Genomic DNA, 16641 nt, shown 5'->3' on the forward strand with positions numbered 1-16641 from the left:
GTACAGAGACATGTCTTTCTTTTAATGGGATCATACAGTATTTGTTGTTCTGTATTTTGCTTCTTTATTCAACAAGTAAAATTTGGATCCTGAAAAAGCAGGCCATTAACCTTTCATGTAATTTGGGAGCCTAGTATCCCTTCCCATAAATTCTGTACTTTTGCCTGCTTTTGTTCTTTACGTGAATGAAGTCGTACAGTGATATAGAAATGAAAGGGGCTGCGAGTAACCCAAACACTGGGACAACGGGCAGCAGACATGGCAGCAGTGGCCATGAATGCACTGCAGTGACACGACACGGAGGCGTCTCAGCAACAAAACTGAGCAAAGGCAGGCAGGCGCGCAAAACATGTTTACTGACGCAAGGAGGGGTTTAATATGAAATCAGGACTTTTGTGATTGTGAAGGGACATAATGCCCCTTCTGGGGAAAGCTGGACAGTTTCTATTTCCAGATAAATGTGATTGTTATACAGATATCCACTTAAAACATTTAATTTAGTTGTGCATCTGTTGTTTACGCACTTTTTTGGTACATGAGTTACATTTTACCAAAACGATCCCTCCTTTTAAAAAAGTTAGTGGACACGGGAATCCCCTGGCGGTCCAGTGTTAGGACTCAGCGCTGTCACTGCTGAGGGCCCAGGTTCCCTCCCTGGTCAGGGGACTAAGACCCTACAACTGTGGAGTGTGGCCAAAATAAATAAATGATAAAATAAATTAAAAAGTTAATGGGTAGATTGATTGTCCAGCATTACTAACAAGAGTTCCAGAAGGAGTTTTGAATGACTTGGGATTCTCCGGATTTGATCAGAGACATAAACTCACATAATCTTCACCCCGTCATGAGAAGGATAAACTAAAGCCACACTTAGGAACCATGGCAGTGAACACTCACAGAACCCCAAAGTCACAAAGATACTTTGGAGGCTCCAGACAAAAAAGGTCGACAGCAATAATGGAAAAACATCTTCAAGAAGTGAGAGCAGAGACTTTCCTGGTGGTTCAGTGGTTACGACTCTGTGCTTCCACTGCGTGGGGCGAGGGTTCGACCCCTGGTGGGAAACTAAGATCCTGCAAGCTGCGTGCCACAGCAAAAAAAAAAAAAAAAGGTTAACTTTCAGAGAAATAAATAGGAAGAGAGTTTTCATTAATCTCCAAGATAACTATAAAAGAACATTTTTTGGGCAAGATCCATAGAGAAAGCATAGAATGTAAGGAGCAATGATGAGCAGAGAAATCAATTCAACAGAGAGCAGGAAGAGTTAAAAAAAAAGCGAAGGCACATAAAGTGGTATAAATATATTTAAATATATCAGTTATCACAATAAATACACATAGATAAGACTCACCAGTTTAAAGACAGAAACTCACAAATTGGATAAAAAGTAATTCTAGCTCTATGCTGTTCACAAAGCAGCACTCCTGAAAATATGACACAAAAATAAAATAAATGGAAAAGGATAAGCCAGTTAAATATTATCCCAAAGAAATGTGCTCTAGCCATATTAACATCAGACAAAGGAGACTTCTGGCAAAAAAAAAAAAAAAAGGATTATTGTGATAAATACCCTTATATAATACACTAAACCCATAATCACAGTGGAAGGTTTAACACATTTCTTTCAATTGTTGACTGCTTGGCAGACAAATAATGGATATGGATATAAAAATTTTGAACAATAAAATGAAGTGTAGAATCCTGCCTCATTAAATTAGACAATACTCATTATTTTCAACTACCTATGAAACACTTTAAAAAGTGAATACATAAAATTAAAACTTTTGTGCATCAAAAAACAGTCAAGAGAGTGAAGACAACCCATAGGAGATTATAACTGAAAGAATAAGGTAAATATTCGTGAATTCAGTGATATAATGAAGTGACTGAATAAACAAATACATGAGGGGCAAGGACAGATCTTCCTTCCCTACAAAAGACTTAAAATAATACATATGGGTACCACCCCCTCCAGGAGGTGGAACTTATTTCCCCTCCTACTCATTACAGACTGGACTTACTGACTTGCTTCCAAAGGGCATAGGAAGGAAAAATAGTAACTTTACAGACACCACTTTAACCAAGTGATCAAGGTTAACATCATCAACACAACTTCCTGATGTAAACGGATGAGAAGGGCACTCCCACCTTGTGATATTTCCCCCAAGTTCATAAGCCCAGTCTAAACAAATACAAACTCAGAGACATTTACAAAATACCTGACCAGTTAGTCCTCTTTAAATCTATCAATTTCATGAAAAACAAGGAAAGACTGAGAAATTGCCGCTGCATTCTCTATTCGGGAGAAGGCATCTTTCCACCCAGTTGACTAAACCAGGCACTTGACGGGTTAGTGGTGAGGGAAGAAGGGTCACCCTAGAACCCTCTGATTTCACCTCCATTTACTTCAGGTCCCCATGGACTTTTGATTTGGCTTTCCAACATTCACTCTTTGCCCCATGGGCCTTTACTGCCTTTATCCAGCTGTCATGAGGCTATACCTTCTGAGCCTTCTCCAAGAGGGGAGGAGCTCAAAATACTACAGGCAGTGAGAATGGTTAGGAGGTAAGGCACTGTGACCACTAGACAGAGGTTAGGTAGTGTGCGAGCTGGGAGTGCTGAAGTGAGGATTTGATCTCAGGTGTTCTGGCTCTAGAATCTGTTTAAATCATCATTACTCTCACCCAAGTACTAACCAGGTCTTACCCTGCTTAGCTTCCAAGATCAGATGAGATCTGATGTGTTCAAGTGACATGGCTGTAGCAAGGTGGCAGGATACAAGATTAACATACAGAAATCAGTTGCATTTCTTTACACTAACAATGAAAGAGCAGAAAGAGAATATAAAAAGAATACCTTTTAAAATCATGCCAAATAAAATACTTAGGAATAAATCTGACCAAGGAGGCCAAAGAGTTATATGCTGAGGACTTGCTTTTGAATTGGAAGAAGACTCTTGAGAGTCCTGTGGTCTGCAAGAAGATCAAACCAGTCAATCCTAAGGAAATCAACCCTGAATATTCATTGGAAGGACTGATGCCAAAGCTCCAATACTTTGACCACATGATGCAAAGAGCCAACTCAGTGGAAAAGACCCTGAAGCTGAGAAAGACTGAAGGCAAAAGGAAAAGGGGGCTGCAGAGGATGAGATGGTTAGACAGGATCACTGACTCAGTGGACATGAATTTGGGCAAATTCTGTGAGACAGTGAAGGACAGGGGAGCCTTGCATGCTGCAGTCTGTGGGGTCACAAAAGTGGGATATGACTTAGCGACTGAACAACAACAACAAATAAAATGTTAATAAAAGACATTAAAGAAGATTCAATAAACAGAAAGACATCCCATGCTCTTGGATTAGAGGAATATTGGTGAATTGGCCATAGTACCCAAAACAATCTACAGTAATGTGATCTATATCAAATTACCCATGACATTTTTCACAGAACTAGAACAAATAATCCTAAAATTTATATGGAAACATAAAAGACTCAGAATTGTCAAGGCAAATCCTGAGGAAAAAGAACAAAGCAGGAGGTATAACCCTCCCAGAATTCAGACACTACTACAAAGCTACAGTAACTGAAACTGTGGTATTGGTACAAAAACAGACACACAGATCAACAGGACAGAATAGAGAACCCAGAAATAAACCCATACACCTACGAACAATTGACCTTCAACAAAGGCGGCAAGGTATAAAATGGAAAAAAGGCTCTTCAACAAGTGGTGCTGGGAAAATTGGACAGTTGAATGTAAATCAATGAAGTTAGAATACATTCTCACACAATGCACAAAAATAAACTCAAAATGGCTTAATAACTTAAATATAAGAAAAGACACCATAAAATTTCTAAAAGAGATCATTGGCAAAACATTCTGACATAAATCGTACCAATGTCAGTCTCCCAAGGTGAGAGAAATAGAAATAAGCAAATGGGACCAAATCAAACTTACAAGCTTTTGCATAGCAAAGGAAACTATAAAAACAAAGAAAGACAACAGAATGGGGGAAAATATTTGCAAATGATGGGGCTGATAAGGGCTCAATTTCCAAAACAATACTGAGCCCACACAACTCAACAACAAACAAATCCCATTGAAAAATGGGTAGAAGACCTAAATAGACCTTTCTCCAAAGAGGACATACAGATGGCTGATAGGCACATAAAAAGATGCTCAATATCACTATTAGAGAAGTGCACATCAAAACCGCCATGGGGTACGACCTCACATCCGTCAGAACGGCCACCACTAAAAAGTCTGCAAATAGCAAATGCTGAGGAGGGTGTAGAGAAAAGGGAACTCTTATACTGTCAGTGGGCATGTAAGTTGGTGCAGCCACTATTGCAAACAGTATGGAGGTTCCTGAGAAAACTAGAATTACCATATGATCCAGCAATCCCACTCCTGGGCACATATCTGAACAAAACTGTAATTCAAAAATACACATGCGCCCCAATATTAATAGCAGCCAAGACATGCAAACAACCTAAATGTCTATCAACAGATAAACGGATGAAGACGTGGTACATATATACAATGGACTACTACTCACCCACAAAACAGAATGGAACAATGCCATTTGTAGCAACATGAATGCCACTAGAGGTTATTATACCAAGTGAAGTAAGTCAGAAAGACAAACATCACATGATATCACTTATATGTGGAATCTAAAATATGGCACAAATCAACCTATCTACGAAACAGACTCACAGACATGAAGAACAGACTTGTGGTTCTCAAATGGAGGGAGAGGGATAGACTGGGAGTTTGGGATTGGTAGACGTAAACTATCACATACAGACTGGATAAACAAGGTCCTACTGTATAGCACAGGGAAATACAGTCAGCATCCTGGGATAAACTATAATGGAAAAGAATATTAAAAAGTATGTATGCTGCTGCTGCTAAGTCACTTCAGTCATGTCTGACTGTGTGACCCCATAGACGGCAGCCCACCAGGCTCCCCCGTCCGTGGGACAAGAATGCTGGAGTGGGTTGCCATTTCCTTCTCCAATGCATGAAAGTGAAAAGTGAAAGTGAAGTCGCTCAGTCGTGTCCGACTCTTAGCGACCCCATGGACTGCAGCCTACCAGGATCCTCCATCCATGGGATTTTCCAGGCAAGAGTACTGAAGTGGGGTAGTATACATGTGTGTAACTGAGTCACTTTGCTGTACATTAGAAATTAACATATGTAAATCAACTATGCTTCAATTTTTTAAAAAGTAAAAATCTCCACTACTCAGTGTAAATAAAAAATGAGTTTTCTTTATTTTTTGTGATCAGATCTGACATCTTTTATGAGAGTAACACTAGCTGCTGTTACAGATAGATCCTCAGGACTCAATGGCTTACTCTAACAAAAATTCCTATCATAATGCTCTCCTTTTAGCAGTGATAGAGGAACCCAGCCTCCTTCCATTGTGTGACTGCCATCTTCCAGAGATCATCCTCCTGTGCATTCAGCCAGCAGATGGGACAGAGTTCATAGCTCTGAGTGGGTGAGGTGTTTCTACAGCCGAGGTCTGGGAATGGCAAAGTTTACTTTTCGCCAAGTGAACCCCTGGCTATGTTCTCTAGAGGAAAAAGAAATAGAGTTTGGTAAGCACCTCTGAGTTTTTGCCAAAATCTAATTGCTCATAATTCTGATTTACTTAAGGCTAATCAAGTACTTACTTTATACTTTGTTTGCTTATACTTTTTAAAAAACACTTATCCATAGCCAGCTAGTAAACAAACATTTAGAATGTTCTCAAAAAGGCAGGAATACACAATTGGATAGTCAAGATTACATATATATATATATATATATATATATATACACATACACAGATATAGTTGAATTCGGAGATAAAAAACACTGCTTACATTACCAGACTGGCTAAAAATCTCTTACATGCTCAAAAGTAACCCTCCCTCCACCATCACAAAAAACCCTACCCGAAGGGTGTCAGAATATTTGGAAGTATCCCTACATTGCTTCACATCTGATACTACTAGAATTAAATTGTCTAAGTGCTTCTAAATTAATTTTAAATCTTAAAATGGGCTTGTATCAATTTTTCCTGATTCCTTTTAAAATGACTTATATAATACTAAGATGACATTTTAAAGCTACCATGTATCCATAACCACATGGCAGGCTCTGTGTTGAGTGCCTTCTGTGTATTATCTCATTTCAACCCCACAAGTAACCTTTGACATAAGTACTAAAAGGGCCTGGGTCTTTTAGACTAGATAAAGATCAGAATCAAAACAAAAACATATCTAAAGCAAAAACATATCTTTATATATAACTTGTTTCTAACTCCCACTGACCTCAACTTCAGCTACCAAGGATAAAGAAAACAGAAATAAACCTATGACAACATTTGGAAAATTGACCCGTTTTAATTTTTCAAAACAAAAATACAACACAACATCAATTTTTCTTTTTTTTTTTGCCATCTACAATTCAATTATTTCCAAATATTCTAAGACCAAACAGAATCCCCTGCCTAGAACAGGGGATTAAAATGAGACGCTGAAGTCACACAAAGGTGAATGCTGAAAATCGACATTCCAGCCATAGGCCACAAGTCTTCCATTTAAACACACTCTTAATTCTTTTCCTTTCACAGTTTGTTAAAGTGTTTTACAGGAAGTTCTTTAAAATAATTTCATCTCAAATACCAGGTTTCTTCAATGATACACAGCTCCATGAAATCTGTGTCTCCATCTGATTGATAGGAATAAAAAGTAATTTTTGTCTTTTTTGGTAGCGTGAAGAAGTAAAACTATCAGCCAGATTCCTTTAGTAATAAATCAGGAAAGGAGAGATAAGATCTGGGTTCTGCTGGGTGCTGTTTCTATTTGTCTTTCAAGAGTGTGACTATAGAAGCATTAAATCACACTCTTGCCACTACAATGATTAGTACTAGTAATCTTTTTTTAGATGATAAAAAGGAAAATATCCAATGGACATAAAAATGGTCAAAAATCGTTTGCTTGTTTTTCTTACTGCAGGTCATTTCCCACCCCCCACCCGCCAAAAGAAGATACAAAATGAACATATGGTTGGGATGGCAACTCCGTTGGACATTCCAATTCACCCAGTTACTTGTTCCCCATACAGATGAGGGGAAGAGGCATTAAGTTTTATTAGTAATGTTATAGCAGTAACCAGATGTGTTAATGGCAGCTTATTTCAGGTCCATCAATCCTTTGAGAACACACAGAGGAAATCATGGCTGTTGTTCTCCAACTGCCCACATCTGAATACATTCTACTACCATGGAAACTACAAAGGAAGGAAAAATATATTTATTCCGGGATTCATTTACTAGGATTTTTAAGCGCCCTCTCTTCTGTAGAGCCCCAGAGCGGTGATGAGTGCTAGGGGCTGCTGTGCTTCCCGGCATGTGCTCCCATCCTCTGAGGGTCCTGAGAAGGATAATGGATTGGTCCTGGAGCCCTCATGAAAGGAGGGGGTGGTCCCATGGGGTGGAACATGTGTGGTCCAAAACCTACAGATGGGAGAGAACAAATCTGTTAGGTTTGCAATTCTCTTGATAACCTTTCAAACCATGAATCTTTCTAATGTCCAAACCAGCTACACATAAATCAAACTGACATGGTGCTTCAGAAAATGCTGGCTTACAAGACTTGCTTAGGAATGTCTACCTGCATGACTTCTTTGGTTTTAGAAACTTTTCCCCTCAGGACGGCTAAAAACAACTCCATAGGTCTCAAGGTATTGCTAGTATGTCACCTGAGCCTTTGCTATCTCTCAAACATGCCAATCCTACCAGATAGGATTTGATCAGAATTTGGGAGGTGAGGGAGAAATCAGGCAAGACCCTGTCATCGTTAATCTCAATGCTTTATACTAGAATGAAGGTTGTTCAGAAACCAGGACTTACTCCAGCAAGTATGGGAACTCTGCCCAGGCGAACCGGTTACTTGTGATTTACTCACACAGTTCACGCTGGCACTGACAGTGCTGTACAAAGTGCTGATCCCTGAACTGTTTATTACTTGTCACGGACAAGATAAAGAGCTAGAGTCAAACTGTAACTTCATTACACAATTAAGCACACTGTTTAGTTCATCTAACAATTTTTTTGTTAACACGACTTCCTTAGGAGCTTCCCTGGTGGTTTAGTGGCTAAGACTCCACACTTCCAATGCAGGGGGCCCAGGTTCCATCTCTGGTCAGGGAACTAGATCCTGCATGCCACAACTAAGAGTTCCATGCCACAACTAAAGATCGTGCAAGCCCCAAGTAAAGATCCCTCATACTGCAACAAAAACCTACGATTCTGCGTGCGGCAACTAAGACCTGGTGCAGCCAAATAAATAAATAAAAAGATTAAGGGAAAAAAAGACTTCCTTAACAAATTTACATTCTGGTGCAAACTCCTTGTCTTGCTGCAAGCAGATGACACCCACAGCCTACCCTTTAAGCAATGATGCTCTAGGGCATCAGTTAAGATATAGAACAGAGAACAAACTGATGATGTTAAGTTGCTTTACAACTTAAGTTTAAACTTAAGTTTGTCCAACTCTTTGTTATGCTATGGACTGTACCCTGCCAGCCTCTTCTGTCCATGGGATTTCCCAGGCAACAATACTGGAGTAGGTTGCCATTTCCTCCTCCAAGGATCTTCCCAACCCAGGGATCCTCCTTATGTCTCTCGAATTGGCAGGCAGGTTCTTCACCACTAGTGCTACCTGGGAAGTCCTAAACTGGTGATAGATCGTTGTAATCACAGTAACTCCCATTCTGATGATACATATACTTAGATCTTTAGAAAACTGGTGACTTCCTTCTTAGCAAGCCAGTAAAAAATGAAAATACCCGGAATGACAACAATCAGATTTACTTGCAGACATCTATGGAGCAGACCCGAAGGCTTAGATATGTTAGACATGACGGTACAGGGTCTGGACAGACTTCAGGAGGATTTTCCTGAGTTAAGTCTAACCCATTTCCCTACTTCCTAAGAAGTTACCTGGGGGTGGAGGCGGGGCAATACCAGGTGGGGGTGGCAGGGCAATGTTCACCACGGCCGGAGGACCACTCGGGGGTAGGTTGAAGTAGTTGGCAGAGGCTTCTTCTTCTGCGGCAGGAGGAGGAGGAAGCGCTAGAGAAGAGAAGAGAGCTAGTTAGAGCAGAGACCACTGTGCAACAGTTCCACTACCCTGAAATCCTGAGGGGTCCTGCTGGGAGAACCCAGCTGCTGGGAGCCAGAGGCTGGTCTCCTCTAACATTCGAGGAAGGTCAGGGCAGTATGAGTATCTGAAGTTAGCAAGCTACTGGGTAGGCAGAATCTGCACTCACCTCCTGGGAGCCCTGGAACGGGCTCGAGCTTGATTCCAGAGTCTGTGGTTCCGTCCTTCTCCTTTTCTTTCCCTCTGGCTGCCTGGGACCTGGGAGACACAAACATTCACGCTATCAGCACTTGGTTCCACCTTCTCTCACACCTCTGTTTCTCACGTTTCCTAGTCCAGCAGAGCTCCTTCACTCCTGCCTCCTCTTCAGCACTCACTTTTTCCTCATAAATGCCACAGTGCACAGTGAACAGGAGCAAAGGTTTTGAAGACAGAAATACTTGGTTTCAAAATTTGCTAGCATCGCTTTAGGGGATGCAGGAGGCAACAACACTGTGCTGAGCCCAGTGTTCAGGAAGCACTCTATGAGGCCTGCTGCTGCTCTGAGAGGTCTCCCTGGCTCCAAGCCAGAAACTTGTTCCACTTTTGAACGTTCAGGGCATTTTACCTGTCTCTCTCTTATGCAATAAACACTTTCAGGCTTAAATTAGCTGTTCTTCTTCACTAAACAATTGGCCTTTAAGGACAGAATCCAGGTCTATTTAATTCATGTGTAAACTCGCATGCCCTAGTATTATCCTTGACCTATAATATCTGGTCACAAAACACATGAACCTTCAAAGCATCAGATTACTACACAAAAACCCTGAATAAATTTCCAAAGTAGCATCTTCCTGATATCCACAGGAACGAGCATCAGACATAATGAAAAGTTCTTTTTAAATGTCCTACTGATTTAAGGCCGTTCACCAAAAGCTTACTAGCCCCCAGATAATGAAAAGGTTTCTTGAAAATTTCAATAATGCTTTTTCTTTTTTGGTGTGTCATGCAGCATATGGGATCTTAGTTCCCTGACCAGGGATCGAACCCACACCACCTGCAGTGGAAGCACAGAGTCTTAACCACTGGCTGGCCAGGGAAGTCCCAATGCTATTTTAATATAGTCTCACGCTCACCTTCCCCATTTCACGTTGAGCCTGCGGCCATTGACAATCAACTTATTAAAGGACTTCTCGGCAGCCACTTCTGCAGCCTGCCTTGTAGCAAACTGGATGAAAGCACACTGCTGTCTTTGTACAACAGTGATGGTCCGGATCTCTCCAAACTGATAGAAGTGATTCCTGAAGGGATACAGGTAGAGAAAAACGAGAGCTGACAACACAGACATTCCCAGGAGGCTGAATATGGATTTAATAAAAAAGAAAAAAGAGTTAATACTCTTTCACTGATTCACCACGAGGCAAGTGGCCTCACGGTGATCTGCCTAATTACCTGTAGGTGGTCTCCCCTATGCCTACTGTGGTTGCCCCTACTGTGGGCACTGTGTACTGAAGAAGGGAAAGAAAAAAAATGAGTAAAGGCTATCAAACATCTCAGGGCTTTTCCTATGGAGGAAAGGGGGCTCCAGTAGGTTCCCTAAGGATGTTAAATCCTAGATAAGAGGTTAGCAAAGTACTGTGCCCAGGGCTGATGAGCCAAGAATGTTTAAATAAAAAATGTCATAAGGTTGCAAAAAAGAAGAGAAAGAGGCGGTGGAAGAGCCTGCCATCCCTGGGGAACTGTCTAGCTCACTTAGTTTGATGTAGACAGGCTAACAAGGGCAGGTTCTACACCTGGAAGAGTGTCTTCTCCACGATCTTTGCAAGAAGTAATTTCCACCACTATCTGCCCAGATGTCTTATCTAGCCAAGCAAAATACAAGAATAACACAAAATTACCAAATACCAATCTCTTTAAAAAAATCAACAAGTTAAATCATCTATTTTTTTATAACTGCAAATCTCTCTTTCTTCTGTGTAATTAATCATTCTTGGTTATGTGCCATCTTTAGAAATTCTAATGGTTATTAGGTCAAATAGAATCTCATGTAATTATTATCCTAAGCAAGCATGGAATAAGCACTGTTGAAGACTATTATCTGTCATCATAAAGAACTTTATAAAAATTCCAGTCAGTACGATACTATAGAGCAACTAAAAAAAATGTACTCAGTACAGAATTATCATGTTTTCTCAAGTTTTTGCCAAAAAATATTATTCCAGGGCAGGTGAAAGTAAAGATAACTCATAAAATTATACTCACAAACCTTAGATCGGTCTCAGTAATGGTATCGCCCAGACCACCAACATACAGTGTGGTGATAGTCTTGTCCTCTGGTGGGTCTAGACGTGGCATTGTTGAAGCCCGCTTCAAGAGTTTATCTGCCACAGGGTCATTGATTCCATAATATCGGTCTTTAATGTTCTGATCAGCAAGGGGGTCATCTGGATCTGTTGGTTTTTCATGTCTATGGTTCAAGAAAGAACAATGCATAAAGGTGAAACAAAGGAAAAAATTTTACAGGTATCAAACAGCAGCAGCTATATAAAGACCCCTGAAATGTTTTTTGAACCAGATACCATGGCCATACCAAAACATAATTATTAAAACAGAGCTAATATCAAGGAACTTACTGTATCACACAAGGATGTGCTAGCCTCCTAAAAGTCACTTAAATGGCCATAGGGTGGAAGTTTCCTTATAAACAGATGCTTTTTGGGCTTCTCTGGTGGTACAGTGGATGGGAGTCTGCCTGCCAATGTAGGGGACACAGGTTCAGACTTCACATGCCGTGCAGCAGCTAAGCTGGTGCACCACAACTACCGCAGCTCGCATGTTCTAGGGCCCGTGAGCCACAATTAATGAGCCTGTGTCACAACTACTGCAGCCCAAATACCTGGAGCCTGTGCTCTGCAACAAGAGAAGCCACCACAATGAGAAGCCTGTGCACCATAACAAAGAGCAGCCTCCACTCACTCCAAGCAGAGAAAAGTTCACACACAGCGACAAGGACCCAGAGCAAGCAACAAATAAATAAATGTGAAAGAAATGCTTCTCGCACAATTCACTTCAAAACCAAAGGTAACCACAACACGGTTACCCCTCTCTAGGGCAACGGTTCTTAATGTATCTGAGGTCTTGCATTCCACTCAAGACCTTGATTAATCTATGGACCCAACCCCAGAAACAGGGAGAGCTAATTTTTTGTCGGGGTGGGGTTTACCAACTCCAAGGTAAAAACTCCTAATCCAGATGACTGGCAGTCTTGACTCAAACATACTCACATTTTAGAAGTCTGGCTTTAATCTGATTTCAACTATACACTGAGATTCAAGCCAGTCGTACCATGAGAGCCAAGACTGACATCGTAGGTAGGAACCTGAGGTCAACACTGATATTTTATGGCAGAGCAATTTAGTCTCCCAAGGCTTGCTTATAGGTAAAGGTTCCATTATACGTAAAAACAACAATTCAATCTCTGCTCCTAAGATATAAGATACATGACACTAGCTGAATAAACTTTAACATTTTGAAGCATAAATAGTTTAGTCTAGCACTTTCCCCTTCATAGATAACTAGTCATCTGAAAGCAAACACTGAAAAAGCACTTCAGCTCTTGCCTGTATGGACACTCCTCTCCTCTCTTACATTCTCCTTTCACCCAGAAGGAGCAAATGTGCGGTCGATTCCTTTTGTAGTAGGGTGTGGTCCGGGCCAGTTTGAGCAGCATGTCACTGGTGGATGTGGCTTTCCCCAACATGCCAACTGGCCGCGTTCCATCAGAGTTGGAAATCTACAGAGGAATGACACATTCCGAAGGTAAATTACACAGACTATGTCAATCCCCTAGGATTCTTTCATCAAATATAAAACTATATCAGGCAAGTGACAGCACACCTCTCTCTCCATATTTTGTGTGTAGTACTCTTTGTTGACGTCGGACTTTGGCATGTCATCCTTAAAAGACAATCCTGCATCACGAACCTGGATGGGCAGACCTAGAACAAAGGAAAGGAAGAAAAAACTCAAGATACATTTTAAACCATATCCAAACTGAGTACGTAGACAGAATAATATAACATCATTCTTCCTTTCTCCACTTTATTTGGTAATAGAAGCTTTATTTTAATTCAGAATCTGTAGCACTGTCAAGCTAATACTACTACAGAGCATTCTAAGAAATTATCCAAATTCCTAAGTTTTCATGAAATGAATGTTTAAATATTTTAGATGAACAAGCTCTTACTGTAGTCAGATTTGACCTGCAATTAATAACGCATCTAGCTTTTACTATATCATGATTTAAAACAAATGTAAAAACTGTATTATTTTTAGTCCTGTCCTGCAGATCCTCTGAATAGTCATAATCATGTAAGGATCACTGTACTGCAGAACTAGAACACTCCCTTAACAAACATACAAATAATATTAAACGGTATGTGACCAGGACTCTGATTAGCAGAGTTAACTTTCTGAACATAAATAAACTCAGATTTTCCTTTTTCATTTTATTGTATAGCAGAAACTTGCTGAAAGGATGTTTTTCTGAAAAACAAAAAGTCACCTGCAGTTAAAAAGTCACTGCCGAAAGAAGTTACTTTGAAACAGTAGCAATACAGCGTATCTCAGTCCTAACAACATAGTTGAATCAAAAACCCAAAGCACAATTAGCCTGAACTTTGGTAGGGATTGTGGAAGAAATGTTCTGGATCTAGACAGGAGTCTAAGGCAAAGAAATTACCTGCCATAGCAACAATGTCTCTAACTTACCTTGGCTATAAAGGTATACAGAAGGCCTTAAACCTCCCTTCTGTATAAATAGTATTTAGTATAGTTGTGTTGATTAATTACCAACCTTTCTTAAAATCACTATTGTTGTTCAGAACTCTAGAATAACCTAGTATGGTTCTTTTCTTCTTGGGAAAAGCAGAGCACAACAGAAATTTCAAAGTGGGTCAGAAAGAGAGACAGGGTGAGAAGAGGGAGACAGGAAGACCGCTCTGTTGTTTAGAGCAGCTGCACACTTTCAGAACTATGGGACAAGTCAAACATACCATATTCTAGGTCTAAAAGGCAGGTCTGACAGACATTCTTCAATTTACTGCAGGTCTGGCACACTTCAGTCTTCTTGAAACGCATGCGGACCCCAGGGCACCAGCGAAACACTGTGAATGGCCTGGCACAGATCTGGAACACAAGATAAAGCCACAGAGTGTTAACGGTCCTGATCTGGACAATTAATCCAGGAGATTTAGTAACATCAGGAGATTCAAAGAAAGGATCCCCAAATCTAGGGTTTAGAGGAGATCTTAGCAATCATCTAGTCTAAACAGGATCTGATGTTTCAATCCTTTACAACACTCTTCTTCAGTAGTTTAAAAACTCAAAAATCAAAGTCCTCCCACTCTAGAGGTCACCAGCATTAACAATGTAATTCTTAATCTTTTATGGGGTAAGTAGGGAGTGTCCTATACTTCTTTAAGAATCTTATATCTATGACCTTCCCCCTCAGCTTAAAAATGTTCATAGGCATAATCACAGAGGATGAGATGGCTGGATGGCATCACTGACTCGATGGACGAGAGTCTGGGTGAACTCTGGGAGTTGGTGATGGACAGGGAGGCCTGCTGTGCTGCAATTCATGGGGTCGCAAAGAGTCAGACACGACTGAGCGACTGAACTGAACTGATAATCACAGAACATTTGGTATATGCAATCCCAGGGGGTTCAAAGACCAACCAAAGACATCAAGTTAAGAATCCCTGCGTTAAATGGCTCATTTTCTTACCCTACCCTAAATAGTTAACAGCCAAAGAGTACATAAATGATACATGAATGCATGTGTCACACTCACTTTTATAAAGGACTTCAAACCTCAGGGAGTCAAAGAAAAAAGGAAAATAAAACTAAATCATTACTCTTTAACACACTTACTTTGCATTCCTTCCCATACTTTTCTTTGGTCTGAAATAGAAAAAATAGAGGAGTTACAGACACGGGGAAAAAAAGCTGATGCCTGTTCCTTCTCTACACAGTTTCCAAGAAAAGTATCTGGAAATCCCTGGCATCTTAAGGGGTGGGAGAGGGAAATGGGACCCTACCCTTTTTGGGGAGGAGGGCAAGGAAGGGGCTGGGATATAATCTAATCACATACAAACTATGACCTCTTAAGAATTTTATGGATCTAATTCTTAGATTCACCTCTGGCTCCCAAGTTTTCTTCCAAGAACAATTTCCTAATGGTTTCCACAGTCCCTAAAGCACAGAGGATGCAGCCAGGGCCAGTCCATTTTCCAAAGTTTAGTCAGAGGTAACTACTCTAGACTCATCCTGTGATGGTACTCTGTATATAGTGAATCAATACCTCCGAGATTGATCACAACACAGCCCTAATTATTAAATATAAACTGCTGCTAAGTTTACTCTTATTTATAAGGAGAGAAAGTACCTTACACTCAACACATTATAAGGTGTGGAAGCTAAAAGGCACTTGAGTTCAGTCCTGGTTCTCCTAATTTGCTGAGGCCCCTGGAGTCAGAATATCTGAACTTAAATCCCAGTTCCACACCTTACTTGCTGTATTGAAAAGACATAAACTTTCTTTGCCTCTGGTTAACAGATCTGACTCCTAGGTAAATGTTCAATGGATATTAACTATTATTATGACTCCTAGATCACAGACCGTCGCCGAGTTCCAAAGTGAGAGAGCATGACAGTCCTTTGCAAATTCTTCCTACGCTTCGGGTTAGTAAAGAAGCATCATTACTTCTTCGTGGCTAAAAGAACTACATGACCGACAGTGTGCGAGTACCACAACATGGACAGAACACATACAGTAGGTCCCGTTTTACACTCACTCACCATTCGGATATATGGGTTTTCTCCAAGACACGTCTGGCACAGAATAGGGAAGTCCTGGTGAAAATGGGAAAGCTGGTTGAACGCCAAGCTCCAAAGGCCTTGCCGTCTCAGCCACTGTCGTGCGGCGCGGGGGAGGGGGCGAGGAGCGAGGCTGGGGAACAGGGGGAACCCGTGGTCCAGCACGGGCCGGGTCGCGGGAGGGGGCGCTGTATGCACTTCCGGGAGGCGGCGGGAGTAAAGACCCGCTCGAAAAGAGTGGAGGGAGTAGGCACAGAAAGGGAGCTGGTCCCAGACCCTGGCTAAACCCCCTCCATCCAAGCCCTCAGGAGGGCCTCCCTCCAGCCTTCAGCCGTAGCCGAGTTAGGCCGCGGTGCTGGCTTCTTCTTGGAATTCCCTCGGCCGCACCGCAGCCACGTCCCTGCCCGCCCGCTGGAGCCCTGACTTCGCTGCCTCTTTCTGTCCTCCTCCGGCAGGCTCACTCACCGCATCCTCCCAATTCTGCCTGTTGTAGGTGTTGGAACCTAGAGAGGTCGCCATCTTGAGAGCGTCTGGAGGCAGCCGCAGCTTCCGAGTTGGGAGAGGACCGCCACAATCCCGTCAGGCCCCGCGGCTGCCTCTCGGCACGTCTACGTCTTATTTAC

At 41.4% G+C, this 16641-nt stretch overlaps 1 protein-coding gene and 1 long non-coding RNA gene across 3 annotated transcripts; both read right to left on the reverse strand.

Moving 5' to 3' along the window:
- Position 1: 1 nt before the first annotated feature.
- Positions 2-2699, reverse strand: LOC147369686 (uncharacterized). Its single transcript, XR_015167755.1, has 2 exons — positions 1352-2699; positions 2-1080 (listed from the first exon to the last, which is right to left on the reverse strand). It is a non-coding gene; the product is annotated as an uncharacterized LOC147369686 (long non-coding RNA).
- A 2554-nt stretch (positions 2700-5253) lies between these two features.
- On the reverse strand, positions 5254-16550 carry RBM22 (RNA binding motif protein 22). 2 transcript variants are annotated; one of them, XR_015167745.1, is made up of 12 exons: positions 16484-16550; positions 16001-16054; positions 15074-15103; positions 14194-14326; positions 13037-13137; positions 12760-12932; positions 11406-11606; positions 10276-10440; positions 9330-9418; positions 9001-9132; positions 7330-7512; positions 5254-5583 (listed from the first exon to the last, which is right to left on the reverse strand). XR_015167745.1 is itself a non-coding variant. In XM_086412460.1 (11 exons), exons 1-11 carry the CDS (start codon positions 16535-16537, stop codon positions 7382-7384), a joined length of 1263 nt encoding a protein of 420 aa, XP_086268586.1. In that variant the 5' UTR covers positions 16538-16550; the 3' UTR covers positions 6378-7381. The 2 variants fall into 2 exon arrangements, 1 of the variants encoding a protein (XP_086268586.1); XM_086412460.1 differs by lacking the exon at positions 5254-5583 and having other exon boundaries at positions 6378-7512.
- Positions 16551-16641: the final 91 nt, after the last annotated feature.

Source organism: Bos grunniens, chromosome 7 (genome assembly GCF_055505025.1).
Source record: "Bos grunniens cultivar Pamir isolate PY7600 chromosome 7, Bosgru_T2T1.0, whole genome shotgun sequence".
NCBI lineage: Eukaryota > Metazoa > Chordata > Mammalia > Artiodactyla > Bovidae > Bos > Bos grunniens.